This window comes from Hyaena hyaena, unplaced genomic scaffold, assembly GCF_003009895.1.
Source record: "Hyaena hyaena isolate Hyena2069 unplaced genomic scaffold, ASM300989v1 scaffold_491, whole genome shotgun sequence".
Lineage (NCBI taxonomy): Eukaryota > Metazoa > Chordata > Mammalia > Carnivora > Hyaenidae > Hyaena > Hyaena hyaena.
In genome coordinates, this window is record NW_024081114.1 from 763,190 (window position 1) to 779,466 (window position 16,277).

A 16,277-nucleotide genomic window follows, 5' to 3' on the forward strand; every position below is an offset into this window, starting at 1 on the left:
TACTAAGATTGATCAGGGGGCTCTGTTAATAGAACTAACAAAAGGCTCCCTGTCAGGCTTTCACTTAATTGTTGTAGCAGTCATTAATCATGATTTCACTGAGAGTTGCAAAATAGTCATATTATAATATTATTTTTCCTTCTTATTTATTAGTGTGGACTCTTTTTTTAAAATAAAATTTTGTTTCTTTTACTGTTTATTTTTGAGAGAGAGCACAAGCAGGGGTGGGGCAGAGAGAGTGAGAGAGAGAGAGACAGAATCCAAAGCATGCTCCAGGCTGTGAGCTGTCAGCACAGAGCCTGATGCAGAGCTTGAACTCAGAAACCATGATATCATGACCTGAGCTGAAGTTAGACACTTTACCAACTGATCCACCCAGGTGCCCCGCAAATTATTTTTTAAAAACTTTCCTTTTTCAACTGTTTTGGTTACTCTGAAATAGTTTGCTTTGTTCACAAAGTCATAATAAAATGTTTGATTACTTACCTTTACTTACCAGTGCTCAGAATGAATTAGCCCCTAACATTCTGCAAAATTGACTTATGAGTTTTTATTTTCAAGTGTCATTATGAAGATGTAAATATTAAAATATTTTATTTTGTTTCGACCAAGTCATTACCCTATCTTTGACAATGAGAGTCTCTTCAAGTTGACTTCTCTTTCTTTTTTACATAATGCCAATATCTCTGATAGCTTTCTTGCTTTGTGATAAAATGAGACAGTCTGGGCTCATCTTGGACATTTCCTGTCCTAGACACAGAATCAGCCTTTTCTCCATTGACTGCTAGTTTTTTTTGGTGGGAAATGGTATTTAGAGACTTCAATTTGGGTACTTGGGTACTTCTTGCTTCTGGGCTAGCTATTATTTTTTGGCCTTTCTAGTAAAAAGAGCTAGAGAATCCTTTTTTCCCCCTTTCTTTTTAGACAAAGAGAAAATAATGAGCATATCGATATTTCCAAATCAAAGTTAGGATTATAGATTTATTTGACTTGATTTTTAGAAAAAATTTATCTCACTGAAAATCTGTGTCACTAATGATATTAAGAGAATTACATATTTGCTTTTTTCAAGTGTGTGTGTGTGTGTGTGTGTGTGAGAGAGAGAGAGAGAGAGAGAATATGAGTGTGATATTTTTCTCAGTGCAGTTGGAAGTAATTGGAGAGTTTTAAGTGTGGAAATAGCATGATTTAATTTATATTAAGAAGAAAACATCTTGACTCTTATATAAAGAATGGACTAGAGGCAAGAGTAGAAGCTGGGAGAACAGTTAGTTAGTCTCAGAAAGAAGATGATGGCTTGTGCCAGGACAGTAGTAGTAGGGATGGAGAGAAATACACAGACTTGGGGTATGTTTAGGAGGTAGAGTTGACAAGAGTTGCTAATGGAGAGGAAAAGGAGAGTGAGAGAAAGAAAATATCCCCTAGCTAGCAAAATACATTCTTTGACACAGGGAGAATCCAATACTGAGATCTAGTTTGTAAAATGTGTATTTTATAGCTGCTTCCCTACATGGCTAGAGTTTTTTAAGCCAAGCAATGACATAGCTCTTTTTTTTCCCCTTTTTTTAATTTTGAAAGAGAGTACACATGAGCATGAGAGGGGCCAAGGGAGAGGGAAAAAGATAATCTTGAGCAGGCTCCATGCTGGACTTCATCTCAGCACTGTGAGATCATGACCTAAGCCAAAATCAAGTCAGGTGCTTAACCAACTGAGCCACCCAGGAACCCCAGCATAGCTCTTTTCTTATATCAACAGGCCATGTTTGATTTGGCAAAAGAAACTACATATGAAGTGTGCTGATGAGAATTTATTATTAATTTAGGAAATTACAAATTTAACCTTACTATGTCCATTGTGGAATTAATGATTGTGGTGTAATAGGCAATCATTTTCCTATGATTGAAGTAATTATGTTAAAATGCTTCATTACTATATAATGAATATTAAATAAAAATCAGCTGACTAGACAACTTTTTTCTTGGAAATAATTATTTCCAAGATGTATTTTTTTAATATGTTATGTTCTCATTACTGAAGAGGTGCTGGTAAGCATATAGAAGTATAGGATATGGTTCCTACCAATCATTAACTTAGAATCTGGTTCAATAGATAAGTTTTATTATAAGAAATTAGGAACACAATTATTCCATATTTCAGGAGATACCTGTTTCACATAATGTTTCTATGATGCCATTTTACCACACCTGAATTCCATTTTTGTCAACATAAACACACTACAATATACCTGTACCTTGTAATATACTGTATAGTATATTCAAAATAGTGGCCGATGTGTATCACTGTTTGTACATATCTTCCAGATTGGGGAAAAATTATTCCATGTTCTTTAGTTCATGAACCACCCATGTCTTCTTGACCTTTCCTCCAACTGACTGTAACACCATTCTCTCTTGGGTCTTTACGCTTTCCTTACTAATTCTACTTCAGCTTTCCCATGTTTCAGAGAAACAATTGGCATGAATTACTCCATCTTCTATCCACATAAATTAGTTGGGCCTTCCCCATGTATTGTGTACTTTCACCCAGCTCATTACCCATGCTTTTTCTGCCTTTTCTCTCCTATCTCATTATTGATCCTATGCCTCTTAGGAGGCAGCACTGTTAGAAGTGTGGTCAGAATACTGGTGCCAGTCCATGACCAGTTTGTTACCAGTTCATGATGAGATAAGTATAAAAATAGAGAGTAAGCATTTGGAAACTTCTGTAGAAACTTGACAGAGTAATTTGTTTTTTGAATATAAAAGTGAAATTTTGGTTCACTTTTGTGTTTTTAAAATTTATTTTTAAGTAATTTATTTTTATTGTATTATAAAAGTATCAAGCCATGGCAATTAGAAAAAATTTTTTTGAAGTGTTTCTTTACTTCAAGTGAAGCACTATTCAAATGTAGTCATTTCTGAAAATCTCCTTGGTCCTTTGTTCTGAAAATGTCCTTGGTCCTTTGTTCTAGACAGAGAAGTTTGTTCCCTCCTCAGGGGGGCCAAAAAAAAGCACACACGCATACTAAACATATATATAGTTATCAGTCTAAGTGCATTAGGCATTTCTGTTATGCACTAACTTAGATGTTACTATATTCATTTTTAAATACCTAGCTCCTAGCATAGTGTTAACATTAATTAACAGCATTAAATGTTGAATGAATGAATGGATGAATGAATGAACAAATGAGTGAATGAATAGATCTAGCAGGGAAGGGAGACCTAAGGATTATGCAAAAAGCATTGTAGGGGGTGACTCAGTCAGTTGGGCGTCCAACTCTTGATTTTGTCTCAGGTCATGTTTGTCTCATAGTTTGTGAGATCCAGCCTCATGTTGGGCTCTGTGCTGATGGTGCAGACCCTGCTTGGGATTCTCTCTCTTTCCCCTCCCCTACTTGTGCATACTTTATCTCAGAATAAATAAACTTAAAAAAAAAAAACATTGAAGAATAAATGATATTAAAGAGGTAGAAATAAAATGTTACTGTATTTCACAGAAAAGCATTATTACTGGTGTCAGGGAATGAGGGTAGGAAAAGGCTGACACTTAACTAGCGTCACAGAAGATGCAGCCTGTAATTTGAGCTCAGAAAGGATTATTAAGTTTGGAAGGTAGACAAAATAGTTGTTGATAGCAAGTGAGTCTATTGCTCCACTGTATTGTTATAATGCTATTTAAAGTTGTGGGTTTGTTTAAAATAAATATTGCAATATGTTTGTTTTTCAGACAATGTATTTCAAAGGCATTGAAGCAGGGAAGGTTCCCTACTTTCCCCATGCAGATACTATCATCTATTCCATCTCTACAGCAATTTGCTTCCAGGCAGTAAGTATAGCTTTTTGAAATGAGAAATAGAATTATTTCTATTTCTGTACATTAAATCAATGGGGGGAAAATAAAGGCCTGCAACTATTTCTATTGATTCAGTTTTCTTTTTTCTTTTTATTTTTTACCAAGATACCTTGCAAGTTTCAAATCAGTAAATATGCTAACTTAATAGGCCAGGTCATGTTTTCTGAACACAATAATTTTTAGGTTTAAATTGAGTGCAATTTGTAGGTAAATTATTGCTCTAGTACCTTGGCTAGGATGCCTAGTTTAGTTCTACTTCTACTAGAAGAAATACACCATGAGCATAAATAAGAATAATTGTATTTCACCAATATTACTCAGGCAGTGAGGATAGGGGTAGAATCTAGTTTATTAGAAGCATTGTTCTGGGCACCTGGGTGGCTCAGTCGGTTAAGCATCCGACTTTGGCTCAGGTCATGATCTCACGGTTCATGGGTTCGAGCCCTATGTCAGGCTCTGTGCTGACAGCTCACTCAGAGCCTGGACCCTGCTTGGACTCTTTGTCTCCCTCTCTCTCTCTGACCCTTCCCTGCTCATGCTGCTTCTCTTTCTCTCTCAGAAATAAATAAAACATTTAAAAAATTTTTAAAAAAAGAAGGATTGTTCAATTTCTTTAAATTCTGTAATCATCATTATTGATGTTAATGGTTTTAGGACTGTTGCAAAATTTGGGGACCACTTTTATTTGCACTTTTTCAGAGTAATGCTGCCAGGTTGATAAACTTATTATAACTAAAGAAGTACCAGCCATCTGATGAATATTCAGTAAATGCTTTCCTAATAATGACTGTTAACTCAGTTATTATTTTCATAAGCAATATTCTTGATAGTTATGAGGTTAAACATAAATACATATTTTTGTTATTGTCATCACTGTTGTTTTTAAAATACAATGAACAATAAAAATAGAGAAAAAAGTGCTCTGTTGCCTAATATGACTAATTATATTTGCTCTATACTAAAAGAAGTCTCAAACTGAATACTCTAATCTTAGGCTGTGATGGAAGTTCAGACTTTGCGACCATCTTACTGGAAGTTCCTTTTAAGACTCACCAAGGGCAAGTAAGTGACTGAGATGTTGTACCTGACCATAGGACAAAAAGCATTTTCCAAACCCTGAAAAGATTTTGAATCTTTTCATCTTTCTGAAGGAATATTCTTTCAGTGATAAAGTAAGCATCTTCCTATAAAACAATTATGACCAACTTAATACTAATAACATGGGGCATTTTTTTTTAGTAACATTATTTTGACTTTTCTTTTCCCTATATTATTTTAGATTTTTTAAATGTTGTAGGAAAATACTGTATTGATTTGAAAAACTGCTAATAGTTGCTATATAATACACTTAAGTGTCACTTTTTAAATCTTTGATCTCCTCTTTTTGATTAGAAATACTGAACAGATTCATTAGAAATAATTCCTAAATAATTGAATGATTTCCATTGGGGGAAAACTAATCACATTATTTTGCTTGATTTTGTAAGCATTCTTTTCCTTTGCGTTTATTATCATGTTCTGTATTGTTTTAGTTAGCATTTTCTGATCTTGATCTAGTTCTTTGGGAGGCAGCTTGACCTACTAGAGAGACCATAGACTTTGGAGTCAGACTGACTTAGGTTTGATTCTGGCTCTGATAACTTTCGCTGTGTTACTGGTGAAAAATTTGTTTACCTTCATGAGCCTCAGTTTCTCACTCTCTACTATGAAACAATAATACATTCTTCGTATGGTTGTGTAATAGCACTTAGCACCTAGTAAACACTTAATAAATTGCAGCTGTTATTATTATCATTCATACTTTTAATAGCCAACAGTTATATAGTATTGTCACAGATATACACATACAACAAATGTACACATGCATATGTGTTTAATCCTTAAAATAGCTCTATGAGATGAACACTAGTAATATCCTGGTTTTATAGTGGAGTCAAATGAGGTGCACACAAAATGCTCAGCTAGCTCGCCAGAGTCACACAGCTAGCAAATGAAAGAGCTGTGGGCAATGAACCAGGCAGTCTGGCTTTAGCATTCTTCCTCATAGCCATGAGACTGTGCGGCCTTTATAGTGTTATTATTATTAATCATTTATTTCTTTGTCATTTAGTTTTTTGCCCACTAAGGAGTTTGAGCGGTTGATTATTTTGGGAGGAAACTTAATTTTGGAAAGGCACTTAAAGTTACATTTATTGTTCCTGAAATAGTGATGGTGGCCAGTGGCTCAAAATTAACCCTGTCATCTTCTCTCCAGAAGAAATGTTTGGGATCAGACATAGAGACACAGGTTCATCTTGCACATTAGCTAAATATGTGTCCCTAAATTTTTTTTTTATCTTTTAAATTAGGTGATGGATAAAAGAGAGTATGCCTTTACTTTGTCATGTCTATTAGAAATTTGAAAACCTCTATGCTATTTTCCCTTTAATCAGTAAATACTCATACATTTGGATGTATTTTCTGTGGGTTGTGAGACATCAAAATGTCAATTATGAAAGCAATTACATTCAGTACCTTTGCCTCACTGGCAAATATTAAGCTCATTCATTGTTTATTACCTGTGATTTCATTCATCAGAAAAATGGTGATGAATCTGTTTTTCTATTTGACACAATCTAGTGGAAAGAACTTGAGAGGAGTTTGAAATAACAATGGTGGTTTCTGGGGTTTCAGGTCAGGGGATTATGATCTCTTTAAAACAAACATGAGACAGTGAATCTTGAGGTAGAGTACCAAAATAAATCTGCCACTTTGAATTTGCCATTGGGTCTTCGTTATGTTAATCTCTTCTGTTTTCCCATTCCATGAAAGATAGGTCAAGTGAATCATCTTATTTTATAAACTTCTAAATTAAATACTTGTTCACTGTGTCCTCTGTTTTGCAGATTTGCTGTCATGAACCGAAAAGTCCTTGATGTTTTTGGTACTGGTGCATCTAAACACTTTCAGGATTTTATCCCTAGGTTGGATCCAAGATATACGACTGTAACACCAGAGTTGCCCATCGAGTTTTCTTGAAGATGACTGTAATTTATTAATGTGACTTAATGTTTCATTATTTTCTCCTGAAGAGTTAATTATGTTGAAACACAAAGAAGGAGTCTTCAGCTTGAACTTCAGTGTTATTTCAGTGAGAGATACTCTTTTCTTGTTAGTTTTTTTTACCAATCAGAAGTACAGAAGCTTTTTAGGAAGGTGTTGCTTAATAATTAAGCACCCTCCATAGCCAGAATCTGATTCTGGGTCACTTGTAGTTGTTGACATTATGATGTGATTAACTTATGTCCATAAGCAATCTTAAATGATCTATGTAGAAATGTAATGACAAATAAGAGTATAGTTAAAATTACTTTAAAAGATGTTTTTAGTTCATTCCAGTATAATTCTTGGTTAAAACTAAGAATATTTCTATGTTTTAGGATACAGAGGATCACGGGTACATGGATTTGGTCTGTATTTTTTTTTTAACTTTTGAATTGTTAACTATAGTAGTAAAATATTATGGAACTGAAGTAACTCTTCATAGACAATGCTGCTTTAGTGTAAAGCAATTTATTTGAAGAAAGTGGCCATTCTCACTTCAGGGATGCGAAGACGGGTCTCGGGCTGTTTGGATAAATGCCTTGGTATCCATGCTCTCCTGGCACTGTTACCTTCATCTCTCTTCATGGTCAGTTGGGCTGTTTGGCAGTCCAGTGAACCTATGTACTAATGGCAGGTTAGGAGTAAATGGAATTTGACATATCTGATAAAGCTGAGATGTATGTTTTAATCTTTTACAGAAGCATTACACTTGAATATTTAAAAGCAAATGAAGTTGCTTTTAAACCTCTTGTAGGTTTACGATGTTTGTTTGCATTTATAAGGACTGAATTCTCCATAGCTCAGTTTGTCTGCCATTGCTGACTTTAGAAGGGATCAAAAGTAGTTTGGACAAGTTTGTCAGTTTGTTCCCTCTCCACTGGCCCACCTTCACAGGTGATGTTTTACAGCTACAAATGATATAAAAGTCCAATAGTTGTTAAAGAGTCCATTTCATCACTATGGGATTCAGGTTCTCTAGCCTCTTTTCAAAAACTTATTGTCACCATTTTTATTCATGTTAGAATAAAGAAGTGACAAAATGCAGTAACTGTTGATTATGAATTAGTTTGGGACAGCTGTGATTGAAATACAATTGCTGTTTAGAGTTTTTCAGGGAAAAGTTATACTTTTCTAACTTAATAAAAGGCTTAAGTGGTTATGATGTCTACAGTTAATGCAACATATATGGATAATGGTATATTTTTTTAATATCATTTTGTTGCTGGAAAGTTTTGGGCCATTGTAAATTAAATATGCAGTAGAACTTGTGTTGCAACAAGAATTAAAACCCAGACTTTAAAAATGCTTAATCCTCTATATTCAATTTCACCAAGCCCTGTATATTCATTCCTGTTTATGTGTAATCCTGTCCTCAGTTGTTATGGCAAATTAAAACCCAGCAAAAAGACAGACTCTGATACCATGGTAACAGAGCCACTTTAATTAGGTCAAAATTTTGCATTGTGATTAATTTTTTAAAATTGACTTATCTATTAGGCAATACTGTTAAGGATCATTTTGGTTTCAGGCTTCAAAATTGCTCAATAAATTAAGTTTTCAGTTTTTATTCACTGGAATCAAAATGATGATTGGTACTGTGTTTAATTTTAAAAATGAAGTATTAAGCAGTGAAGAAAGCACTGCTTCCTGTACCTCATTTTCTTTATTTAGAAATTATATTTATCATATTTTTCCTGTCAGTTTAAGAGAGAAACATTTTAATTCATAGGTTGCTGTTTTCATAAACTTTAAAAAGACTATGATGTTGAAAGGCAAATCCTACTGAATTTGGATGAGATTATTTAGTAAAATTTTACTGTCAAAAGGTGCATTTCTATGATTTCCTTTTTTTTCAAGCTACAGTCATTTTTTTATGTAAAATGTAAAATGAAATAACTGTCATGAAGTAGAACATGATAGTGAATGTATAGCTTTAGTGAATAATTAACAAATTTGCAGGAGTGAAAAGAGAAGTCCAGTTTGACTTCATTGAGGCAGACCAAGCAGTGTAGCTGTTTGAGAAAACAGAAACTGCGTTCCTGAAGGCAATCAAAATGATATCTCTCTATCTCTAACCAATCAGGTATCGATCAACTGTGTGGCACCATCAATAAAGTGAAATAGATGTCCTTTCAAAACATGTTTTTTTTTTTTTAAGCCATTTATACACTAAGGAAGTTGTGCCTATGTTGTTTCCACCAGAACTGGCTATAGCAAACATTAATGTGTAAACTGGAAAACAGTGCATCGAGGTATTTATAATACTGTGGTTGCCTCATTCTTATTTCCTGTGTTCATAAAATCCTAGAGTTCGTACCAACCCAGTAAAGACTGAGGTTGCAAGGTAACAAATTGTCTCAAATTTGTTCAATCCTTGGCGAACATTTCATCATAGTAGTAGACCATTTTATTACTCATTTTTGGAATAAAACCTTTGGTTCCGTTATTCTGTTCCATAAATTCTGCAGTCACTTCGGTAACTTTTTTCTTGGTCTGTGAACAAGGTTGTCACTTGGCTGATACCAGTTTATTGTTGGTACTCATCTGCAGTTAATCAGCACATCTTTGCTCTCAGATTTTTATAATTTACTCTTTTCTATATTGAACATGTCTTGTGTGATTAAATGCAAATTGGTCAGTTGTCCCAGTATTTTCTTGTTGAGCTGGAGCATTCCTCTCCTTGTGGATTGTGCCCAGGCTAACATTTGATTTAGTTGTTAATACCAACAGAATTGTATTCTGCTTGTATTTTATCATAGCCTTGAGTTTCCAAGTCCCCTGCCAGTATATAGTTAATGAAAATTGATTTCCTTTTCCCACAAGGAGCTTCATCCATTGGCTTATGTCCCATCTTCCTCACCATGGTGGTCAAGAAACCTCTCCGCAGTGACAGAGGGGCAGACCTACTGGGCCCAGTGGCCTGGTGTGCTTACTGCCTAGAATCAGAGATGCCACCAAGCCGGTAGAGTCCTTGAATTCTTTCTGTGATTTATTTGTGCTGTAATGACAGAAAGTAGTTTGACAGAGGGTAGCTCAGTTGGTTAAGCATCCAACCATTCGTTTCGGTTCAGGTCACGATCTCACGGTTTTGTGAGTTTGAGCCCCCACATCAGACTCTGTGCTGGCAGTGTAGAGCCTGCTTGGAATTCTCCTCTCTCCTTCTCCCTCTGCCCTTTCCTCATTTGTGCTGTCTCTGTCTCTCTCAAATAAATAAATAAACTTAAAAAAAAAAAAAAGAAGGTAGTTTGATAGAGCAACAAATTCCTTCTTACGTGGATGATTTTTTTACAAAAGTATTCATTTCTGAATTGTTAAGATATCTGAAAAATGTCATCTCCCCTAACACGTTCACTTGTTGCTGCTTGTCAACCTGGTGTTCAGTTTCATAGGGTGAACTTGGGTAACTGAAAATGAATGACCAAGAAAAACATAGGGAAAAGAGGAAGAAATGAGTGTGTCCTGTAGGGCTGGGCTAAGACTGCAATTAGTAATAAATAAGATTAGTTTAGTATAATTGTGGACGCCCAGGAGACTGTTCTTCCATCTGCCTCAACCCTGCACCCTTTTTGTAGCTCCTTTCCTATTGGTGCCTTAGCTAGCTCTGCACTTCTTTCTTGTGGAATTATCAAGGAAGGGGGTGTTGGGGACTGAGGTGACCCTGAGATCAGGGGTGTGGATGTGGATCCTGGAGCTGTGTGGGTCTTCCTCAAGACTGTGATACGGGGACCCTAGGACTGAGGCTGTGCTTCTGTTTCATCTGTAGCCTCAGGTGACTTTGCTATTGCAGTATAGTTATGAGAAGGATGACTATAAAGACATGAGACTGATGCTGGTGTGTGATTTCCAGAAGCAGAGGAGGGGCAGGGACATGGCCACCATGTAGCAGCCCTGGGAGTGCAGCAGGGCAGTGCATAGCCTTAAGCTTCCAGCTATGGGGAATAATAAACTAAATGAAGGGGCACCTGGGTGGGTCAGTCGGTTAAGCGTCTGACTTCAACTCCGGTCATGATCTCGCGGTCTGTGGGTTTGAGCCCCACGTCGGGCTCTGTGCTGACAGCTCAGAGCCTGGAGCCTGGAGCCTGTTTCAGATTCTGTGTCTCCCTCTCTCTCTGCCCCTCCCCAGCTCATGCTCTGTCTCTCTCTGTCTCAAAAATAAATAAACATTTAAAAATTAAAAAAAAAAATGTTTGCTACTTTACATGAGGAAAAAATGAGTGACTTAATTGGGAGAAAGGCTTAATATCTGGTATTGCTCTCTTACTCTGTGATGTGGCCTCTCCTTCTTCACCTCTGCCCCAGCTCTCTCCTCTCTCCTTCCCAGCCCTGGAATCTTTACAGCTGACCTTGTGTTTTCCCTCCCCACTGCTCATCCCTGTGCCTCTTGCCTTTTTTCTGTCAACTGGTGTTACATTCTGCTCACTATGCTTCTTGAATGTGAACATGCTGTCACTCCCTTTGGTGGCAGCTGGTAAGGTGGGGAGGCTCAACGGGATCATAAAAATGGAATAACCATTTTCAGGGACAGTGACTTTTGATATAGGTCCACATTTCTTAGGCAGAACATATGGAAGGTAATTGCACATTTGTGGAAAGAGATGTTCCTTTGAATGTGGGTCCTTTAAATTCAAGACAGTCAACCTCTTCTCAACAACCCCATGACATCACCTGACTTACTGTGGCCACATGGAAGGAGCAAGAATTCATTTCCTATTTCCTACTGCTTTCTCTTTTTTCCTTCTGCCTTTCCTTCCTCCAGATATGTTCTAAGTGAAATCATGTATTGGGCTTTATCCTTTGTCCTTCCAGACCTGCAAATCCCAGTAATGACACACACCCACACCCCATCGGGTCCACAGCAGAGGCATTAGGAGGTCAGGTGCAATTTGTACAATTTCTCTAGCTCAAAAGCCCTTGTATCTTGCCTATTCAGTTTTTTGTTCAGTTTAGCGCCCACCTCCCCTGCCCCCCACCGTAAAGCATAGCATTCTAATCTTATAAGAAAACCGCACGCTGTGGGTAATAGGATGTTTCTTGGTCTTGGCTCACAACATACAGGCGTCATCAGCTCTGTGTGGCTGGAAAGGTCCAGCCTTCCACAAGTGGACTTGTGCACCTATATTGGCTGAAATCATCCAGGAGTATTACCTTCCTCTGTCCCTTAATTTGGACCAGGCAATTTCTGACTCCTGCTTCCTCAATGCCTGTTATTAAACTTTACTCAGTCACCAGTCAACCCCTAACGGCATTTTCTTTTCAAATCATTTTGGTCACACAAGAGGACGCTGTGGCTATTGGGATGGATTGCTGCGAAAGGTCCATAAAAGTTTAAGGCATGAAGTATTCTTGTCATCATGGGGTGGGGTGCCAAATGGAGTGGGTCAGAGGAAACTGCACACGTATATTTCAGTCTCCCCTTCTCCCTCCTTTTTCTTACCTTCCCAGCACTGCTGTTCTACCATATCTTTGCCATTTATTTCTTCAGTCTCAGTTCTCCTGAAGGGGAAAAAAAAGTTCTTATTTTCCTTTTTGTTTCTGAGAAAATTGAAGGTGAGACATAAGCATCAGTCAAAGAAGAGTCTGCAGGAATGTTGTGGAATGTGTTAGAAAAAGAGGTAACTTCTCTTTCTCTCCTCTACCCTCAGAAGTGAGTCAGAGGGACTCAAAGTGGGAATATCTAGAGTCATATTCCAGTGACATATGAGACAGATGTACACTACCAAACTTAGCACAGTGAAGAGACATAGTCTACGAAAGAGAAAGAGTAGGGATTTATCCCAGAATTATTAGTGTAGGGGCCATGTCTGCAAGCATTATATATATAAACCTGACTGGAGGCCAGTGGTCAGACTAGGTATCGACTAATAAGGTGCTCTGCTTCCTCAAAGTATTCAGTATTGGTGGCATGAATTGATTGAATGGCCTTGTAATGCTTAAGAATGACAGCAGTTGTTTCCACAGTAATTTGAAAATGTGTTCAGTGTATTAAGAGAGGTTTTATATGAAAGTTTTTAAATTCCTCCTTTTGAACTGTAATTTATATGTTAGACAAAATCTGCAAAACTACAGAAAGAAATTTAGTTGCATCTAAATCTGAGTCTGAAGATTTTAAAGCATGTCATTCTCACAAATTTGGATTTCCTTAAGACCTAAGGAGGCAGGGGCACCTGAGTGGCTCAGTTGGTTAAGGGTGGGACTTCGGCTACGGTCGTGATTTTGCAGTTCATGGGTTGGAGCCTCACGTGTGGTTCTGTGCTGACAGCTCAGAGCCTGGAACCTGCTTTGGATTCTGTCTCTCCCTCTCTGCCACTTCCCCACTCATACTCTGTCTCTGTCTCTCTCAAAAATGAATATACATAGGAGTGCCTGAGTGGCTCAGTCGGTTGAGCATCTGACTTTGGCTCAGGTCATGATCTCACAGTTCATAAGTTCAAGCTCTCCATCAGGCTCTGTGCTGACAGCTCAGAGCCTGGAGCCTGCTTTGGATTCTGTGTCTCCCTCTGCCCCTTCCCCACTCATACTCTGTCTCTGACTCTCTCAAAAATGAATACACATTAAAATTTTTTTTAATGAATAAACATGAAAAATGTTAAAAAAGACCTAAGGAGGGGCACCTGGGTGTCTCAGTCGGTTAAGCGTCCAACTTCGGCTCCGGTCATGATCTTGAGGTTCCTGAGTTCGAGCTCATGTCAGGCTCTGTGCTGACAGCTCAGAGCCTGGAGCCTGCTTTAGATTCTGTGTCTCCCTCTCTCTCTATGCCTCCCCCAGTCACACACTCTCTCTCGCTTTCAAAAGTAAATAAACAAACAAAATATAAGACCTAAGGAGGCAGGACAAATAAATCTACAAAGCTAGAGGTGTAAATGAATCTTACGAGCATTTTTTTCCTCACCAGAACTCCTCATATAACTCAAATTAACTTTCAAAAATGGATTGCAAGCCATTGTTAATTGCTCACCTAATGGCTGTTTAATCCTTCTTCCTTGTTGATGGAGCACTGATTTTAAGACAGCAATATCCCCAGCTGAGGTGATGGATCATGCTTTTTCTAGGTCTTTCATGTCACTCCTTTCTTCTTGTCCAGATATTTTTCCATCCTTTTCTCTGAAGCTGGTCTTGTGATCCAGTTTGGGCCAGTAAGACATAATGGGAAATCTGGGAAGCTTTTAGGAAAATTTTCCCTCCCTAATTAAAGGAATGCTTTTTTACTTCTCCTTTTTCTCTTGTTCAGAAAACCAGTTAATGGATATGAATCTGTGGCAACAACCTTGCAGATATGAGGTGAAGAGTACATAGATGAAAAACCATTATGTTAAAGATGTTAGAACAGAAAAATGGAAAGAACCTGACTCCCAGATGTCATTCTTGGGCCACTGAACCAACACCTGTAACTACATACCTCTGAGAATTTTGAGAAAACAAACCTCGATCACTTAAGGCTTTCTTAGTCAAGAATTCTCTTATGTCCAGCTAAAAACATTTCTAATTGACATATTCCAATCCTATGTAGATCAGACCTCAGATTCATTTTCCATTGTATCCTTTCCTCGCTTGATTTAGAATGTGCTCCCTTTTCCTCTCCTACTCCACTTCTGCATGTGTCCTGAAATATTCAATCACCTCTTTGAAGATCTTTTATCTCTGTCTTCCTGAAGCAGTTTGCTAATTCTTCCCACAAAGCCCATTCCATTTGATTCTCATTAGCTGTGTGCTTACCTGTTGCTCCTTTAAAAGATTGTGTATATATTTGAAGGGCAAAGACCACAGCTTATCTCCCATCTCTGTGCCTAAACCAAGCCTTTGTATTGGGGGTGGGGTGGGGATGTTGGGGTGGGAGGTGGTGGTCTCAGCAACTGAATATATGCTGAACACATGCTAACTTCATGGAGTCTGCAGACTGAAAACCCACCCTGAGCCACCCCTGTAAAAGTCTGGAAAACATTATCCTTATAAATGATTTTGTAAATACTCCAGGAAATTGGCTTCTCCTACCTTTCCAGCAGCTATTAGAGCCAGTTTGGCTTCAGGTCTTAGAGAAATGATTTGTCATCTGTTTCATTTGTTTGCTTTTTCCTGACAGAGCCGGAATTCTGGATTATACCTCACTTTAAAAACTGCCAAATCTAAACCAGAAGTAGACAGTGCAGGACACAAGTCTCTTCCTTCCCATTCATTTTCACAGGGTAATAATTCACAGGCAGTTTTCCTAGAATTACACTTCATGTCTGGCTTTTCAATCGCATATTAGGCTTAATATCCCCCCATAACAGAGAGGATCTTAAATATTTGAGAGAAAGGCTTGGGATCACTCTTAACAATATAGGCAGGGCCCTTAACAAAAAGCTTCTTCTGATACTCACTTTTAGGGGGAAAGGAAGGGAGCTGAAATGTATGACATGCCTGTGATAGAGGGTAGATCATTTATATCACATTCAGACCTTACAGCCTGTGAGGTAGATATTATTGGTTCTGTTTTACCAATGAGAAAACTGGGAATCAGAGAGGCTGGTGACTTGCCCATGGTGGCATTCCCAGAATTTGAGCTCAGATCTCCAAGAGTTGAAAGTCTTGGTTGTTTTTTTTTTTTCTTTTCTCTCAGAATATAACAGTCCCTCCCAAGAAATGGCATCTTTACTCCCCTCTGTTAAAAATCATCGTATAAAATTGTAATAAAAATCATGCCTCCAAAAATGATTTTGTCATTTACTTGCAGCTCAGATAGAAGAACAAGAAGTGGAATTACCTTCTCACTTAAAAAAAACAACAAAACAACAAACAAAAAGTCCTGATAATATGTATATAAAACAACAGTTTTCAGGCACTGGACATCAAGTGCAGCAGGGTGGTGATCCCTGAAAGAAGGAAAGTAAATGAGTTGACTCTTGTGATTGCCTCAGCTAATATCTGGAGAGAGATTGCAGATTACAACTCAGGGAGGGAGCAACACAGAGTGCCCAGAGGTCTTCCTGAGGTGAGGAAACAGACCTGGGAGTCCAGAGAGGCCAAAATGGGTGACGTTGATAAGACAGAGTACGAGAGGATCAAGCTGCACAGAAAGAAAGCATTGGGTTTAAAAGGGGTCCCCTTAGGACTTAAGCCAAGTACTTCTGTATGCTTGGGAGGAAGCTACTGAGGCTGGAGGAAGAACCACCTGAAAGGAGCAGAGGGGAAAATCATTGAAGGCTGCACAAGGCAGTGAATAGTGTGTCTTCTTACTAGCCAGAGTGGAAAGTTTTGTGATTGAAAAGGCATCAGATAGGAGAGTCAAAAATATTGCTTCAGTAGGAGAGCAAAATTAACCCTAGACTGAAGGCTTAAAAATGTCAAACAGTTTCCAAGC

The 16,277-nt window shown here is 37.8% G+C and overlaps 1 protein-coding gene across 1 annotated transcript in view; it reads left to right on the forward strand.

Moving 5' to 3' along the window:
* TMEM135 (transmembrane protein 135) overlaps positions 1 to 9,386 on the forward strand; it is a 239,311-nt gene extending 229,925 nt beyond the window's left edge. The window contains exons 13-15 of the mRNA XM_039254345.1: positions 3,731 to 3,829; positions 4,851 to 4,918; positions 6,742 to 9,386. Coding sequence (XP_039110276.1) covers positions 3,731 to 3,829; positions 4,851 to 4,918; positions 6,742 to 6,874 — 300 coding nt within the window. The 3' untranslated portion in view covers positions 6,875 to 9,386. The remainder of the gene's footprint in view (positions 1 to 3,730; positions 3,830 to 4,850; positions 4,919 to 6,741) is intronic.
* Positions 9,387 to 16,277: the final 6,891 nt, after the last annotated feature.